General features: G+C 39.0%; 1 protein-coding gene and 1 long non-coding RNA gene across 2 annotated transcripts in view; one reads left to right on the forward strand and one right to left on the reverse strand.

Moving 5' to 3' along the window:
* Window positions 1–611: 611 nt before the first annotated feature.
* The window catches only part of agpat2 (1-acylglycerol-3-phosphate O-acyltransferase 2 (lysophosphatidic acid acyltransferase, beta)), a 21,384-nt gene continuing 4,580 nt past the window's right edge, over window positions 612–17,415 (reverse strand). Inside the window, exons 2-6 of the mRNA XM_032539010.1 lie at window positions 13,684–13,817; window positions 7,952–8,127; window positions 7,602–7,697; window positions 3,781–3,853; window positions 612–3,640 (exon numbers count right to left, since the gene is read on the reverse strand). Of these exons, the coding sequence (XP_032394901.1) occupies window positions 3,483–3,640; window positions 3,781–3,853; window positions 7,602–7,697; window positions 7,952–8,127; window positions 13,684–13,817 (637 nt within the window). The 3' untranslated portion in view covers window positions 612–3,482. The remainder of the gene's footprint in view (window positions 3,641–3,780; window positions 3,854–7,601; window positions 7,698–7,951; window positions 8,128–13,683; window positions 13,818–17,415) is intronic.
* The window catches only part of LOC116703922 (uncharacterized), an 8,463-nt gene continuing 7,936 nt past the window's right edge, over window positions 16,889–17,415 (forward strand). Inside the window, exon 1 of the long non-coding RNA XR_004335544.1 lies at window positions 16,889–16,900. This is a non-coding gene — a long non-coding RNA (uncharacterized LOC116703922). The remainder of the gene's footprint in view (window positions 16,901–17,415) is intronic.

Here is a 17,415-nt window from a genome sequence, read left to right on the forward strand (position 1 = left end):
AAAGGATTACCGAATAATGTAACGCAAATACATGGTCCTGTATACACTGCAGATTTAATATGAGACAAACTGTTTTAAGCTAACGTAACATTGGCTTTCTGCTGCTGGCCTCTCCTATATATGTACTTTATTTAGTGGGGAAGCAAGGTATTCAGATGCTTTACTTAAGTAAAAGTATCAATACCGCATTAGAAAATACTAAATTACAAGTAAAAACCCAGCATTTTCATAAAGTAACTTGTAAGTCCAAAGTACTCATAATGCAGCGCAGTCATTTGAGTGTATATAACTTATTCAATTTTACTACTTTATGATAGTCATATTGCGTATCCTTCGTAAAATAAGTGAAATCTGCCATCTGTCTGAGATCTTTTTGTTTTGACAGAACTTTTTTTCACTTGTTTTAAGAAAGACTTAAAACTCAATAGACAGCTTACTTGGTAAGATAATATTTTTGCAGTGTGCAAAGTGTTGATTTACAAATATAGTATAAAGTAGCAGAAAATGGAGTACCTCTAAATTGTACTCAAGTCCAGCATTAGTTACTTCCACACTGACCCCAATAGAAGTCACAGAGGAAGGCAGAGCAGGCATTTCAGTGCACGACCACCTAAGAAAAAAATAGAATTGATTTTTATTTATTCTTTTGCAAGACATTCACGTTTACCTAGAATAGGTGAAGTCAAGAACACTACATCATTAATAATAACCAGATACTATATGGGCGTCTATACCATGTGTGCATATTTACACACACATACAATAAGGGACCACACACATACAAGGCTCTGCAGGATGTCGGCTCCGTTTCTCATATCGATGTAAAGCTACCACCAATTACACTTTAATAGCTTTGGGGAAAATAAAAAAAACAACAAAAACACTTGAAGTCCTTTTTCCACCCAAACTCAGCATGAAAAGTGCTTTATTAAGGTTCAGAATACTTAGAATAGTTTATCTTACAGTATCTTTTTTCGTAAACAACTGCCATAAAAACAACCAGCAGGGTTGTTGCAGAGCCAGTTCGCCACAAGTTCAAGCTTATGACACAAAGCTTACAAATCACACATTTGTATTACAAAATAAGGAGGAAATGAACTGGAAATAAATGGATAACACACTCCCGTTAGCAAAATGTATATGGTATAGTTCATATTTTGGAAGATATCAATTTGGTAGAGTCCTTTTATAACATTCAAACCACTTGCTGCAAAAGTAAAATCTGCCCTTACAAATGAAAATGTTAATATATTCAAACTAAGAAAACAAAAAGACCAATTAGTTTTTGTAGGGGGCTATATTCTATACTGGCCTTGAACATGATTGAAAACCTCACCATCACATGTACTTAAAGCTGAAAGCCCAGCAGGTATCACTGAAGCTACCCATGAACAGGAACGTACAGGCTTAGTACCAAAGTATTGATAAATCCATTCACAAGATGATCTCCTCAGAAGGTTTGTGCGCACAAGCCAATCTAAATTCAACATTTAAATGGTCAAATAAATACATTTCCTTATGTGACACCGACTGTATGCAAGACAACATCCCACGTTAATGCAATAGAATATTATTGCCCAATAATAATGGGACAATAAGATGCAATTAGTAGTACACAAATATCCTGAATGCTGAAATACATTCTCAGATGGGGTTTGATGGGCAAAAACTGGCAAAATAAGTGATTTTGCAGTGTAAAGGCAGTGAGCAATGTAATATGTTAAACCTGGATGTAAACCTAAACAGTTCAGTTGGTTCTATGCGGTAAGAAGTCATTGTCAGTACATATTACACAACGTAGATTAAGCATACGCAAACTAGCCGAACAATCAAAGGTGCAACAACAACCACCAATCAAACTTAAGGCAAACACTTCTGAAATAATCTAAAATTCTTCTATGGAGGTTAAGTTATAACTGAATCACAATTAAAACAATGTTATTCACTTTTTGTACTGATACAAAAAAAAAAAAACAGGGACAACCATTAAAGATGTAAGTATGCCAGTTTTGTTTGTAATTAGTGAATCTTCAAGTTAATCAGAACAAATAAAAATCAGACCAGTTCAAAGAAGCGCTCGAGATCTAAAATCATTTCACAATTTTTCACACGTTTTACCCCTTTTCAAAAGCAGCTACCTTATATCATTGGTAAAGTGAAATCAGTCAGTGGAGAACTGATTAAGCAGGTCAAAGTGAGATAATAATGGTCTTACTTTGGAAACGTCTCAAAAACACTCAGTCATGGCACAGCAGGAAGCTTGCACTTTGGAACATTAATGCTAAAAAAAAATAAAACAAAAACAGTTGGACATTGTACAATATGACATCTTTTGACACATCTTAAATAGGTTCACTTGTGAGTTCTATGACTAGGAGCAAAGAAATAAATGATGTATAAATAAATAGAAAGCAAAAAAACATGGAGAAGACACTTGTTGCTCAATGCTGCACGCAGGATATTTCAAATCTTTTGGACCGACAGAATGAATGAATGAATGTACAATGATACACCACAATGCACAACACTGATCTGTCCTATTTAGTCCATTAATTCAGTACAGATGGGTGCTATTGTTATTAAGTGCTGTATCTTGTAGTCCTGAACACCTTGCATTCTGACACCATGAAGTATGTCATTGTCATGGAGCAAACAGTTATTGAGTTGAAAAGCCAATATGAATATAAAGTTGAATTCACAGCAACAGAACTTAAGTCCATGGTCGACCGGTGTCAACCTCTCACCTCCACACACTCCAAAACTCACGGAGACCCCGCTCCTTTTGTCTTTAGGCAAGAGACTGGAATGCAGAAACGGGGGAGGGGGGGAAGAACACACAAGAAGAAAGGAAGGTGATGTGGTACTTTGAATTGTGAGTGTATGAGAATGAGAGTGTGAGCATGTGAGTGAGTGAGTGTTTGTGTATGTGTGTACAAGAGCATCCAAGGAGAACTAAAATAAATGAGATAATGAGATGTGATTTATAAAACAGAAAAAAAAAAATGCAGAGGAGTATCTGCTGAACAGAAGGCAGGTGGAGGAAAAAAAAGAAAAAGGCCAAAAAGAAACAGTACAAAATGGAGATGATAAAAGACAATAAGAAAAAATAAAGCCAGGCTTCCAAAGCCAGAGAGCAAAGAAAAGATGATGGTGGACAGAGCCATCCAAAAAGGCATGCATGAAGAAGAACACACATCTATACTGTTTTCGGTTTGCCGTCCGTCACTCCGCTCACGGCGTGCAGAGCAGCGCGGCTGCTGCTGCCGCAGACACAGTGAGGGTCGGGACTGACTGTGCTGTGTGGTCAGGCCAGAGGCAGACTGGACCCGGCGTCAACTAGACAAGAGATTTCATGACAAGACACCAATGTCATGTTGTTTCCTGGCCATGTAATGGGACAACTTGGGGAGATCTGGGGGAGGGATGGATCTCAGACAGGGACATAGAGGGGGAAAAAAAGAGGCGGGAGCGTGGTAAATGTTTCAGTGCCGCGACGGCCCGTTGCTCTGGGTTACGGAGTCAGAGATAGAATGGAAGGCAGAGAGCATCAAGTTGAAGGATTTGTCAGAGAGGGATGAAATATCCTCTGATGTCATCCCCTTTGTGTCGATCTTTGGAAGGATCTTCAATCTGATGGTCCCTGCCGAGTCAAAAAAAACAACAACGTTACTGTCAGAAGTCTCACCGAACATCAAGTAGTCCTCTGCATCCAGATACAGAGGACTGCTGGCTACTGACAAAAAATAAAAATACGTATTGAGGACAATCAAGCCGAGTTACCCGATTTGAACTGCTTTTCTTTCCGTAGGTAGAAGTTGCTGTATGAGGAGAAAACGATGGGTATGATGGGAACCTGAAAAACAAGAGAGGAAAGAAGAAAAGCTCAAATCAGACTGTCCCAATAAATCAGCATCACATCTTCATTTTCATGTTAAAGCTATAGTGCCTAGTTTCTGTCTTCCCCATGAGCAATTCTAAGTAATGACAAGAACTACACTTTATATCTTTGACTTTATATTTTTGATATTTTATATATATTTTATACTGTTAACTTCTTATATTTTTTTGTTCATCACACTGGTGCAATAGGGGATTGCTTTAATCCTCGTTGCCGTATAATGACAATAAAGGCATTCTATTCTATTCTATTAAGAATACTGTCGGCGCATCCACATGATAGAAACCTTCTGTGATCACGCATAGCTGACATGCAGACAAAGTAGCGGTAGCACTGCTGGGTCTTTCTTGTATTCAACTACAGGAGCTCTTTGGATATAACGAGTGCACTGGGTTTCTATTTCATGCGAAGGGCTCCCAAAAAAAAATAATTGTAAAAATGCATGTTTCCTTCAAAATTAATCCAAGGCACTACGTATGTCTCGTATAAAACCTGAAATGCTTTTATTTCTTGACTGCAGAAAATGACCCTGATGAAGACATGTGGGTCCAAATGTGATGTTCATTCTAACCCTCATGTTGTTTTCCTATGTCAATGTTCTTTTTAACTACCCAGTCGTAATTACCTAAAATGACATGGTTGATTACACACAATGCTCTTTGGCAAGTACAAATCTTTACTTTCATTAATTTTGGGGTGTCCTGTTCAATTTTATAGCATTTGAAAAAAAGATTGAAGTGGTTTCGAAATACCATCAAGTAAAAGTTGACATATTCCAGTCTTTGTTTATCCATCAGCAAACATTCTTTTAATTTTAGTCTAAAAAAATTCCTAAATTCCTGTGTTTCTAACTCAAACATTTTGTATAGTTTCCTTTAAATGAGGTTTATTGAACATAAATTCCAAAAATAACTGCAAAACTAAAGTTAATAAGTTGAAAACGTAACAAACAAAAAGCATCAAAAATGTTGAAAAAAGGGACAAAAAAAGAAGAAGTTAAAAACATAGATAAAAAGCGTCAACAAAAGTGTTGATTTCCAATTGTGACGGGAAGACAACACAAGGGTTAAGTTTTGCACAAGACCTCCAGAATGCCTTGGATTATTTTTGAATGAGACATGCATTTTTTTACAAATTTTTGGAATTCAGAGCAGTTTCTAATCAGCATTGAGCCCTCCTAATCTTTACTTTGGAACCTTTTCTTTCCCTTAAGCCAAGGCCAAAAGATGAGAAACAAAGACAAAAATACTTGACTGAACCAACCACACACACACACACGCATGCACGCACGCACGCACGCACGCACGCACAACTCGCACGCCGAGTTGCATCTATTGAGGCCCCGAGTGGCCCCTTCAACGAGACTGCTGAGCCAAACGGGGCTCCCCCTGGGGGCTGTCCTGCTTCCACTCAATCTGGCTGGCTGGGTACAAATGAAAAAAGGTTACGCTATAACTCAGCAGAATCAAACACAGAGATAGAAATAGTCCATGTCCACACAAGTAAAGTCTCAAGTGTGAAGCAAAGCCAACAGGGGAAAAGACACATTGTATTCTCCAGACCCCAAATGAAATTATTCCACCACCTCACGCCAACACTCGCAACAATTCTAAATCGAGTAACATGCAAACACTGTTCGTCTAACCTAAATACGTATGAGCAGACTCAGAGGTGTAGAGACAAAAGAAATCAATAGAAAATGTGTTTGCTAATAAGGAGCAGCAAGGCTGTATTTGTGAAGCCTTAGCACATATCTGAACCAAATTGATGTTAATCTTTAGCAGCACATTAACACAAAAAAGGGGCTCACAAACACACAACATTTTTGCCTGAAGCGAACCACTGTGCAGTTCAACAATGCTTTTTTAATTCATCCCACCTGTTGGACCCCCGAGTGTGTGCTACAAAGCATCAACTCAAGAACAGAGACCTCCCACCTACATGCATGAAGAGATAGAGCTCATAAATCTCACACAGCTCAGCTGCCAATTACTTAATAAGCATTCCTTGCATATTTGTATATTGGATATGGTTAAATCATAAATGTTGTCTTGTGCCATATAAGGTTTCTAGCTCCCCCATGTGTCTAGAATCAGGACATGGGTTACCCCATGCACTTTTAGGAGACAAACATTAGCAGAAGTTTCCTGTGAGACTGAAGAGTGAATGAACAAGACGAGGGTGTACATTACAGTACTTGACTTAATTTATGTGTGTGTGTGTTGTGTGATATATATATAATATTATTATATATACTATATAATATACATAAACACACCACACAACACACACACACAACATACTAACGGTCAAAAGTTTGGGGTCACTTTGAAATTTCCATTGCACTCATTATAGACAGATACCAGTTGGATCAGTTGCATTGTTTTTTTAACCCGCAGCAGTTTTCATATCACATTATGTGCTTACATAATTGCAAAAGGGTTCTCCAATGTTTTCTCAGTTAGTTTTTTTTAAATGATATCAGATAGGAACAGAATGGGCCTTTGGAACATTGGATGAATGGATGCGGATAATGGGCAATGTAGATATTGCATTAAAGATCAGCCCGCATCTCACTCCTGTTGTTGTTGTAGTACAGTCGGTATCCGGCTTCAACAGAGGATACAGCAATACTTTGGTTTCTAAGCCTCTATTGGGGTTTTTCATGGTACAAGTATGACACAACCAGACACGTTTCAGCAGCAGTGTGACTCGAAATTGGGGAGAAATTAACAACATTGGCAGCCAAGATTACAGACTTACAGAAGGCAAATAAAGGCTTCGGAACCAAATATTACATGACTTCTTTCAATGGTGATTTAACCTGAAATTAGGGGTGTTAAAATGAATCATTGCATCACGATGTGGACCTGGACAATATTGCATCGATATAGTAACATACCATAATCGATTTTTGCCTACTGATGTTGCTTGCTGATTTTCTGGTCGCTGCTTTTTTTTGTGTTTGCTTTTTATCTTTTGTCTGCTCTGTTCCGACTCCACTACATTCAGGAAGTGTCATTTTAAGAGCACATACAATAGAAAGGGAAGTTTATATATCTATCTATCTATCTGACTGCTTGAATTTCTTGATGAAAACCATGTGTGGCAATTTATAATGTTATTGAGAAGGTTACGCATCATGATATTGAATCGATTCAAATCGTTGACAGGATAATCATAATCGAATCGTTACACCAGTGAAGATTCACACCCTTACCCAAAATTGGGGAGAAATTACACCATTGGGAGCCAAGATTACATCTGTCACTGCCATTAGGATGTTAGCATGCGACAATATAAGCACCACGGTAGCTTAAACCAAAAAAAAAAATAAAAAAAATAAAAAACACTCCAGTCCTGCCTACCTGGAGCAGATCACCAATCATAGAAGGCCAGAGAAAGCCGACTCGGTGTTACATGACACCAAACCAGAGCGTTTCTGAATGTTTTACTTTAATGGGATTTCTCTGAAATACATGTACCTCATTATGTGAAGCTCTGGCCACGTTTAACATGAAACTCGGACAATATAACAATACAGATAGGACAGAAAATATGGAAAAGCATAATAGTTCACCTCTAATCGATTGACAGCCCTAATATAGGATATAGACATGACAGCTTGCACTTGCTTTAATCAGTACAAAGACAGCCCAAAAGAAAGTAAATTCCCAATGGAGATAAGAGGAAGTAAACTCACTTGTGCCTGCACCGCCAGGTGAAAAGCACCTTTCTTGAAAGGTAGCAGGCCACCTCTCTGGTTTCGCGTTCCCTCTGGGAATACCCACAGACGAATCTGTGGATGTCAAAAGGCCAAGGGTGGGAAAGAAAAACAGCCACTAATTAATAATCATCCCATGTCATCTCTCAATGTGTCAAAAACTAGAAGCTTGTGACAAATTAAGCGCAGAAAGAGTAAAATGAATGACATACAAGCATGACGTACTAGTTCTTCAGGGATGTAAGCACTCTAAACCATTGTGGCTATCACTATCTCCTTCTATACATCACCGATATATGTGCATCCCGTGTTGACAACAGTCACATTACCTGGTCGTCCAACATGGTTTTGGCAGCGTCAGTCATGACATTTTTGGCGTCGTTGGTCTTCTTGCGGTTGATAAAGACAATGCCACCCAGCCAGCAAATGAGACCTACTGTGCCGGCGTAGATCAACTCCTTTTTGGCAATCATGGTGCAGCGGTCCGGTAAGATCTCCATCAGGCCTGAGAAACGGAGGAAACATGTAATACAGTATTTCAACATTGTGTCCTGAATTAGAACCATGTGAAATACTCTAACAAAAATGTGTTCAATCTCATTATAAAACAGGTATAATATACAGTATGTGTATATACACACAAACATTAAGTATTTACTTAAAAATAAAAAGATAAAAGAGAAGCAAATCTGTAGTTTTGTTCACATGAGCAGCAGAAATCTTTCCAATATTTGAGAAATATGACATTTTCATAGAAGACGTTGGCTAATCGGTCATTATGTAGCCACAATCCTAATAGCTTGTTTGCTTCACCATTGACCATTAAGCCTGATTGACATATAAATGGTTAGTTTTTAATAAATTTAAAAGCATTTTCCAATGCTTCTTAAAATTTGAAGAAGAAAAGAATTGCATGGTAAAACTGAGACCTTGAAGTATGGGGTCTCTAATGGCCACACTCGCCTCTCGCATGAGGCGGTACTAAATCTGCAATGGAAAATGGAGGATGGGGAAGCCGAGTCGAGCCGGTACTAGCAGTGGGTAAGCGCCATTAGTGGGTGTGTTAAAAGAATAGTCTAACACATACAATAAATTTCCTCTATGACCAAAACCTGGATTTCATCAAGCGTAAAGTCTGCTGATATCATCCATGTGGTGTTGGAAAATAAATCTCACTTTACTGATTTTAGTTATCTCCAAGAAGAGCGTTTACAATATTGCAAAGGGCATGTTTGATTAACCTTGGTGCAAAGGCAGCTTTATCTCAAGAAGATAAGAGCAGTGCCATGTCATGGCATGTCAACTTTATTCATATAGCACACTTTATACAATGTGCTTCACAGAAAACAATAATGAACTACATAAAATAAGACATGAGAACTTATTTGAATAAATCTAGAAAAATTCTCTGCCCACCCACACACATACCCAATGAGAAAGAGAGGGAGGGATAGAGGTAAAGAGACAGACAGACAAAGATATTGAGGCAAGCTAGCCATAGGCCTGAGAGAACAGGTAGGTCTTCAGCTTGCCATTTAAAGACAACACAGTTGTGGTCAGGGCTTTAAATTGTCACTCGTCAACCTGCCATATGCCGGTGAAATTAACTTTGGCTGGTATAACATTGTAAAAGGTACAAGCCGATTGGGCCGATGATGAATTAAGCGAAGCGTCTGTTTAAATAGTCAGGCTGCAGAAACAATACGACAAGTCAATGGCTGGTGATTAAACAAGTTCATTTAAAGCCCTGGTTGTAGTACTTCTTATATCATCAAGAGAGTGGGTCCATAATTACCAGATGTATTACTGATCGTGAGTACAGTTGGGAGACCAGTGTCTGATGATGTAAGAGTTCTGATGTAAGAGCAGGTCAGAGATTTAAATGGCCATTAAATATGTGAGCAGTATTTTGAAATAAATTCTGTATTTTATGGAAGCCAGAGAAATACAGGAGTAATGTGTTTGTTTTGTCCCAGGGAATACTCTGGCTGCATCATTTTGAATCAGCTGGAGCTGACCCACAGCCTTGAGTAGATAAATTGAGTGAAGAAAAAAAAAAACATATTTTCAGCGTCTGTGTTACACGCACAAAATATTATAAAAAAGAAGAAGGCCAAAGCGTGTGAAATCAAAAGGATGACAAACAGCAGAGCAAGTAGATGCTATGCTGAGGTGAGAAAAACAGAGTCGACAGAAGCAAATTAACACATGAAAGAATGCTGGAAACCGAGCTGTGGAGGTCTCATCACATCCGCTCTAGGATGAGCAGCTATTAATGGCTGGGTGTAGCGGTTGGCATGACAACTTGGACGCCAAATCAGACTCATGCTGAGTTTTCTCAGCACTAATTAGATGCCTAGTCCTCCCCTGCTGTCACCACCCTGGTCCCGAGCCTGCCCTCATCACTCACCGGCACTGAAAAACACTCTCTCCCAGGCACTGATGGAGAGAAACCATACCTCTGCTACATAAGTGTCCTCAAGAAGAATGAGGCAATGATAAAAGACATGACCACACAAGCCCATGCAAAATCACAGACAAACCGAATCAGGAGGTCAGATTGAAACAAGAATCAAAATCCTTCCACAACGTGCTCTTACTCAGTCGACGCCAATTTGAAATGGTATGCAGTAAATTTAAACCAGCTTTCATCTCAGACTGGGTGATGTGAGGCCAGCAAAGCTGGTATAATCCTACATTTGTGAACCAGGTTTTAGTAGAACTATTGCCAAACCTATGTTTTCTGCAATCTGGGAATGATGTCTTCAGATGTCCTGATTGTTACTCCTGAGTCCGTTTTGGAACGGTGTGGTGGTCGATCCAAACCAGACTGTGATTATGTGATTAACGGCCAATGTACAGAATACAGGTAACAGTACCCGGCCGTGTCGCATTCCTGCTCCGCCGCCGCTGTCAGAGACAATCCTGCCTTCTGTAATCTCAAACTGTGTTTTAATGCAGCCAAGTTCACAAGTTCTCGTTTACATATTTTTTCTTTTTTCTTTTGTCAGACAATGGAACAAGTATGAAACTGAATTGCCGCATAAATACCGTGTTGACAAGCAGTCCTTACCAAGCTGCTGAGTTGCAGATAATATCATGATGTTATGATCATGAGATCATCAGATAAAATCATAAAAAAAGAACCTGTGAGATTGGCTACATTGACATTGACATTGACAAAATGTTTGATGACAGAAAAATTCTGAGGCAACAAAAAGGTTTTAATATTAATTCCAGCCCAAAAACCTCGGCTACCACGTTCAAAAAGAACTGCAAACATGTATTTGTGCTTGCAAAAAAAACAACACACAAAATGTCAAAATAAACAGACATAACTGAGGCTGCTGAAACGATTCCTTGTCAGCTGTGTGGCAGTTGACACTTCCACACTACTAAGCCGACTAGGCCGGCGTACACACGGGACTCGACACAGCCAGATGCTGTGTACATTTCTGTGCAGAGAACAAACAGAAGGTTGAACTGCCTCAAGGGACTGTTTTCTGTGTCACTTTGTCAGTGAGCTCATCCAGGTCGGCAGCCGGCGCTCTCAAAGCAGGCACGTCGTTATTGGCTGACGCTCAAGATTCTTCCCTCCAATTCAACTGTGATCCAGTATGTACTTCAAACAAACACATTAGGAGGTTTAACTTTTAAATGGATACCTTTTTGAGATGGATTGTACAGAGCTCTGGAAGGGTCGCGGCGAGATTTTTTCCAGGAGACTGCTTTTGCATTACCTCCCAATACAATTTGTGTTCTCTCACAAAAGTCCAGCAGCCACTCAGCTGCCCGGTGCAAATAATCAGCTCGATGCATTTTACTTTGAGGTGGGAATTATGCTGATATACTCCTCAATGGGCACATTCATGTCTCATAGAAGCTATAATCAATTGTCCATTTCTTAAATGTATAAAAAAAAAAGAATGTCAGAGGTTTGCATGATGTGGCGATGAATAAACACTGAATTATCAGAGAATCTGCACTAGTGTTACAAAGAAAGAATGTTAGTTCAGGGACAAAAATGTGAAAATACAGCCTGCAATGTGGTTACAATCAACTACCCCTCCAGTCACCTAGAAGTTCATTTTCTACCTGTAATGGTCGATATTCCTGTAGGCTACTGTGTGGGACAAAACAATAATCACATCAACAATTACTATACATCACGATCTGGTATCTACACATGGGCTGTAAAGGACATGTGAAGTCGCAACTGGATGTGACCTGATGTGATTTGACTTAGTTTATGGCAGTTTTCTTCTAATCAGCCACAAATGACTCATTAGAAAGTGAGACTTCAATAAAGGCCAAATGAAAGTATTGTATTCTGAGCTCATGGGGTTTTGTCTAACTAAAAGCTATGCCCGATATGGCATTACATTCTTATAACCAGCCTGATGTCTAATTAAGCTCAATGTCCAGGTTGGTAAAAGTCTCTCAGACTATAATTGTCAGATGAAGAACATATTTCTTTGTCTAATTTGATACAAACATAGAAATAAAATGGACACAAGCTATGACTTAGCCAAACATGAGCGGAGCCTCACGCACATACTTTTTTTATTCATTTAAGAAATAGGTATTGATTATAGAACAGATGTGAATGTGCCCATTGAGCAGTATATCAACATTCCCAGCTCAAAGTAAAACTCAACGAGCTGATCCATATTGTGGCCTTGCACTGAGCAGCTGATTGAAAATAGACCCATTACTCGGGAATTGAAGAAGAAAAGTATTGCGAGGGAACGCCAAAGTAGTGGTGTTTGGTGTTTTTAGCCCCCAACGTCTCCTTCCAGGCAGCGCGGCAATGGTTATGTTTAGGGTTAAGGTTAGCTGCCTGGAAGGTGACGTTGAGGCAAAATACACCATTGAGCAAAAGTAGTCCCCCAAAAAAGCATAACGTGACCCATACGGTGCTCCGTAGGATTAAGCAAACTAATCAAGTCAAACAAACAAGTTTTAAGGAATAGCAACAGGCTAACTAACTGAAATTTGAACTAGCTAGCAAACAAAGCAATTTAGAGCAGCAGAAAATGAATGGTTCACGCTGCTTCTTTTAGAGCCTGCCTAGCAGGTTCCGACAGAACTTTAAACTCTTTTTAATTTTGGTTCCCGTCAAGGAATTAGAATTTACTAAACTGGGTGTGGTTTTAAAAAATAATGTACAATACAGCTCTGTTTTATATTAAATCTGGATTTACTCAGTTTAAACCTATTTTTTCTACACTTTTAGTGTCTTTAGTCTTTGATTAAAATGAGCCTTGTTGGTGCAACCCAGCCTAAGAGTTCACTCCTGGTTGAAAACATAGAAAAGGATCAAATCTCATTTGGAAATCTTACGTTAGAAACCCAGTTCGTAATACTACAATTATATAACTATTGCAATACTTAAACAATCTGAGATAAGATTAGCACTTTTAAGTTGTAATATGCAATCGTAGATTTTCATTTAAATAAATGTCTATTAGTATCCATCAATAAAAGAAGGTAACACACTGATGATTTGTGTTTGTGTGGGACTAATAAAAGGATACATTATTATTATTATTTAGCCTACTTCCACCAATATATTTATATGTTTGCAGTCTTACAAAACTCGCTATCTGGCAGGACATCTCCTGGACAAAAATGCTGGTGTCAGATCCGAATATGTATGGAGTGTATGCTATGCAAGATTTTTGTAAGCTGAAGAGCGGGAAAATGACATCTGTCGTTTTGCGAGGGAAATCAATGTGAAAATGAAAGCTGCACGTCCCAGCACGTCGGGGGTACTGGCGGGATTTACTTCAAATGTTGCACGTAGCCTCAGAGCAGCATGGGGAACAGCTATACCGAGTTTCCTCCGATTTAGAATCAAACTATGCAACACTTCCTGTTTAGACTGCCACGTACAGGAAGACTGTCCTCTATAACTTTCGCATTTTTTTTCAACCATCAAAATTTGTTTGATAACGTTTTAACTAACTGTCATGAGGGTCCACCATGTCTATAAGAAACTGTTTGTGCATATCAGATTTAAATATTGATTCTCATACATAAAAGGTAGTAGAGCACACACCCAAAACATCCAGGGAGCTCTGGTGGTTGGAGATGATGACGTAGGGTCCCTCTGTCTGCAGATGCTCCCAACCGCTCACATCAAATCGAAGGCCCAGGAAATACTTCACATGACGAACCAAGCCGCGGATAATCCTGGGCAGAAAAAAGGTTAATTAAAGGGCTGAATAAGTATAGCAGTAGGTTACTGTTCACAGTGCTGTGAGTGCAGCAGGCTACATGTAATCAACCCTATGTCTAAAGGTAAATACTAGGGTATTATAGTACATTCTAAGAATGCCAGCTCAAACTTTTGAAATTTGACCTAAAACATCATAAATGTCTTAAAAATACATCTATAGCTATCCCATACTCCTGCAGTAAGAACAATGCTCCAATACGCTTTGAGAAAGAATGTCCTTGGCACATTGAGTGACACACTCCGATTACAGTCATTTAAATAAAAGTGCTCATTTATGCTTTTTGGCTTTTCCCCCTTTCCTTTATTGTGTTTTTGTTGTGCACCTTATAAGTTTACAAAGTGAGAAAAACCCAAAGTCCACTCCCAAAAGGGACTTGGCATCTCCAACAGTAAACACAGTTCACAAACTGCTCTAAAGTTTCCAGCTCTATTGTAGTCCAGCCTTTACTTCTGTGATGAACGTGCGTCACGTTCTAAGACACCTCATAATGCTCGCCTAGCTGCTAGCGTGGCACACCCTCAAACTCTCCTTATGACTGGCTAGTAGTCCTTAACTAACTACTGTGCATGTGCAATATGGTGTTTTTTGAAAATTAAACCATGTAAACCTATTCCGATATAACTTCTTAATGCCATTATGGACCAGAAAATGAGCATTATACTTTAATGTCAATATCAAGTTACTCAGTGAAGCTACCAGAACTGTGTTCAGGTTAAATATTCCTAAATCTGATAACTAGTGATGGCCAAATGAAGCTTTGTGAACCAGTGTCTTTATTTTCTGAGCCCACTAGATGGCGCTCTCTGTCAACTGTCTCTCTCAACAACTGGTTGAGAATGTACTGAATTTAAAACAAATAGCGCCATCTAGTGGGCTCAGAAAATAGCAACACTGTTTCACAAAGCTTCATTTGGCCAACACTACTGATAACCAAAAAAAAGAAAAAGAAAAAAAAAAAAATTCATGGTTTATCTTTAGGGACTTATAATACTCGACCTTTGTAGAGACAAAGATGATAACAGTTCAGAACTCTGTTGTGACTACAAACAGGCTCAAGGGTGAGACGCGTGTCCCAATCTGGTCAGGCAAGTTTTACATACTTTTACTTCCATCAAATGAGATCCTCACACCAAGTTCTGAAATCTAATGGTATTTTCTCTTGGGCCCCTATAAAACTTTCAAAAACCTGCCTTGTCCTCAATCAATAAACTTTCACACCTCAAAACACAGAGCATAGCTGCCAATTTCCAATTCATCTGAACTCTGGTGCTGATGTTCAAGGCTGAAAAGAGCGCCTTGGCATTTTATAACCAGGCCAACTCCACATTACAATCAGCTACTTAGAGCTCCATTTGCTCATCATTCAATCGAGACTGACCTGTATTCCCTCTTGGAGCCAAAGGCAGCAGTGTAGAAGTAAAAACACTGTACAAAACTGCTGGGAAACTACTGTTCCACACAGTGCTCCATCTGAATATACTCGCAAATTGGAAAGAGGTGACGAGAAACATTGTGAACTCAAGCTAGCCCTGCTGTCCATGCTAGCCTCAGCTAGGGGTGGGAATCACCACAGACCTCACGATATCATCATTCTACTTATGTCACAATACAATATTATTGCAATTTTAAACATATTGCAATATACTGCAACTTACTACCGTTTTTCCAACTTAAAATGTTTCCCAATTTCAAATTATGTCCCCAAAAGGAAACTTCGTCAACATCTTTTTTTTCTGCCAAAAAAAAGATACACTTCTGTTCTGTTCATCTCACTTCAAATTTTCTTGCTGCAAAATGGCATTGTCAAGCAGACAAACTGACCAACACATATGTGCTGTTTCCATTCTCCCCCCCCCCCCCCCCTGAGCACTAAAGACGCAACAAAGGTTTGCAATTTGAAAATGTGAAGACTGGCAGGACACGCTCAACGTTGAAGTTACTAAGAACTCAAGCAATAATCCAAAAAGCTGAGTGCAGACCATAAAAAGCTTAACTGTCCACTGGACAGAAATGATTTAAGCACCCATACCCCATAACACGTCGCCTTATATTCTCCTTAAGCAGCAGCAAAATACAGATTCTGTGACTTCCTTAAAACGCATTATGTGAGAGCACGGATGCTCGAAAGGCACAGTTCAGATGTGGGATCTCTTTAATATGAGAAAGCTCAACAAAAAGACAACTGAAATGTAGTAATCCTAAAATAAAAAAAGTTTGTTCCATGCCATACCCCGCTTTCTGACCATGTTTTCTGTCTGTGACTATCTCTCTACACCGACTGTCAAATAAAAACCAAAGATGCAAATGAACTGAGCAAGTTTAAAAGTGATAAAATACCAAAAACAAAACATGTTTAAATTAAAAAACAAAAAAACAATCATAGAAATACCATATCATTATACCATGATCATACAGTCACAACTCACCGTTCAAATCTGCACCTGCTTTTTAGAAGCAAGAATTTCCCTATGAAAAATTGGAACTGCAAACTTTGGATAACAGGCTAGGTATTTTTTTCTGCACCGCACAACAAAACTTGCTTCCGTTACACCACCAAGTTATGGTGGATGACCTTCCCTCTTAGGTAAAACAGCAGTGTCTTTTTCTGTCTTACGTTCTTCAAACAAATAAATCATATCCCCTCTCAAACTCCTCCCTGCTTTTATTGTCCAAAAATGAACCCCAAAAAAAGCGTTCTACCAATCTCCAGCTTTAGGGCACAATGCATGTCCAATCATCATTTCCAATACTCCGTCCCAAATAAAAGGGGACATGAAAGGCAACAAATCCCTCCGCGATTAAAAATAAAACCTTATATTTGAGTCTGTTTTAGTTTGTTTTGATGTTGCTGAAACAATGAAGGTGAAGCATTAGGGATGTACTGATTACTAATGACTTGATAAGCATACACCAATGGTAAATTATCAAGGGCTTTTTCCCCTTTAATTCAAAGTGACAGTAGATGGGCAGGTAAAGTGGGATTCAAACCCGGCCGCTGCAAAGGCATCAGCCTAATAGGGCGCGCGCTCACACTGGGTGAGCTAGAGGTTGCCCAACCAATGGTACATTTTATGTAATATTACGGAAAAACATAAACAACCATAAGTCAATAATTTCACGGATCTATTAATACAAAGAGTAAAAGTGTCTGAATCAGCATTGCCCATTATAATACAGTAAAGATGGGAAATAAAAGTTTACCCAGGGAGAATGCTTTTCAAAAATAGAAGTTTACAGACACTTAGCCCTGGGTTTGAATTAGTCTGTAGTAAGTAGTTTGGGATTTTTTTTGTCTTGCAATGCCCAATCAGTTGTGCGCTAGTTTGAGTTGTAGGTCCGTAATGACGGCAGAGAAAGAAGTGGACGAAGCCATTCGATACGTTGTGGCAACGCTGCCAAATATTCACAATCTAGAATCTTTTCTGAGTTTTGTTGATGGCCACGATGTTGTGGCCCTCCTCCCCACTGGATTTGGGAAAAGTTTGATTTTCCAGCTTGTTCCATTAGTGGTGAAGGAGCTGGCTGGGCAGATCCAATAGTTTTAAACTTCA

This window comes from Etheostoma spectabile, chromosome 16 (genome assembly GCF_008692095.1).
Source record: "Etheostoma spectabile isolate EspeVRDwgs_2016 chromosome 16, UIUC_Espe_1.0, whole genome shotgun sequence".
Lineage (NCBI taxonomy): Eukaryota > Metazoa > Chordata > Actinopteri > Perciformes > Percidae > Etheostoma > Etheostoma spectabile.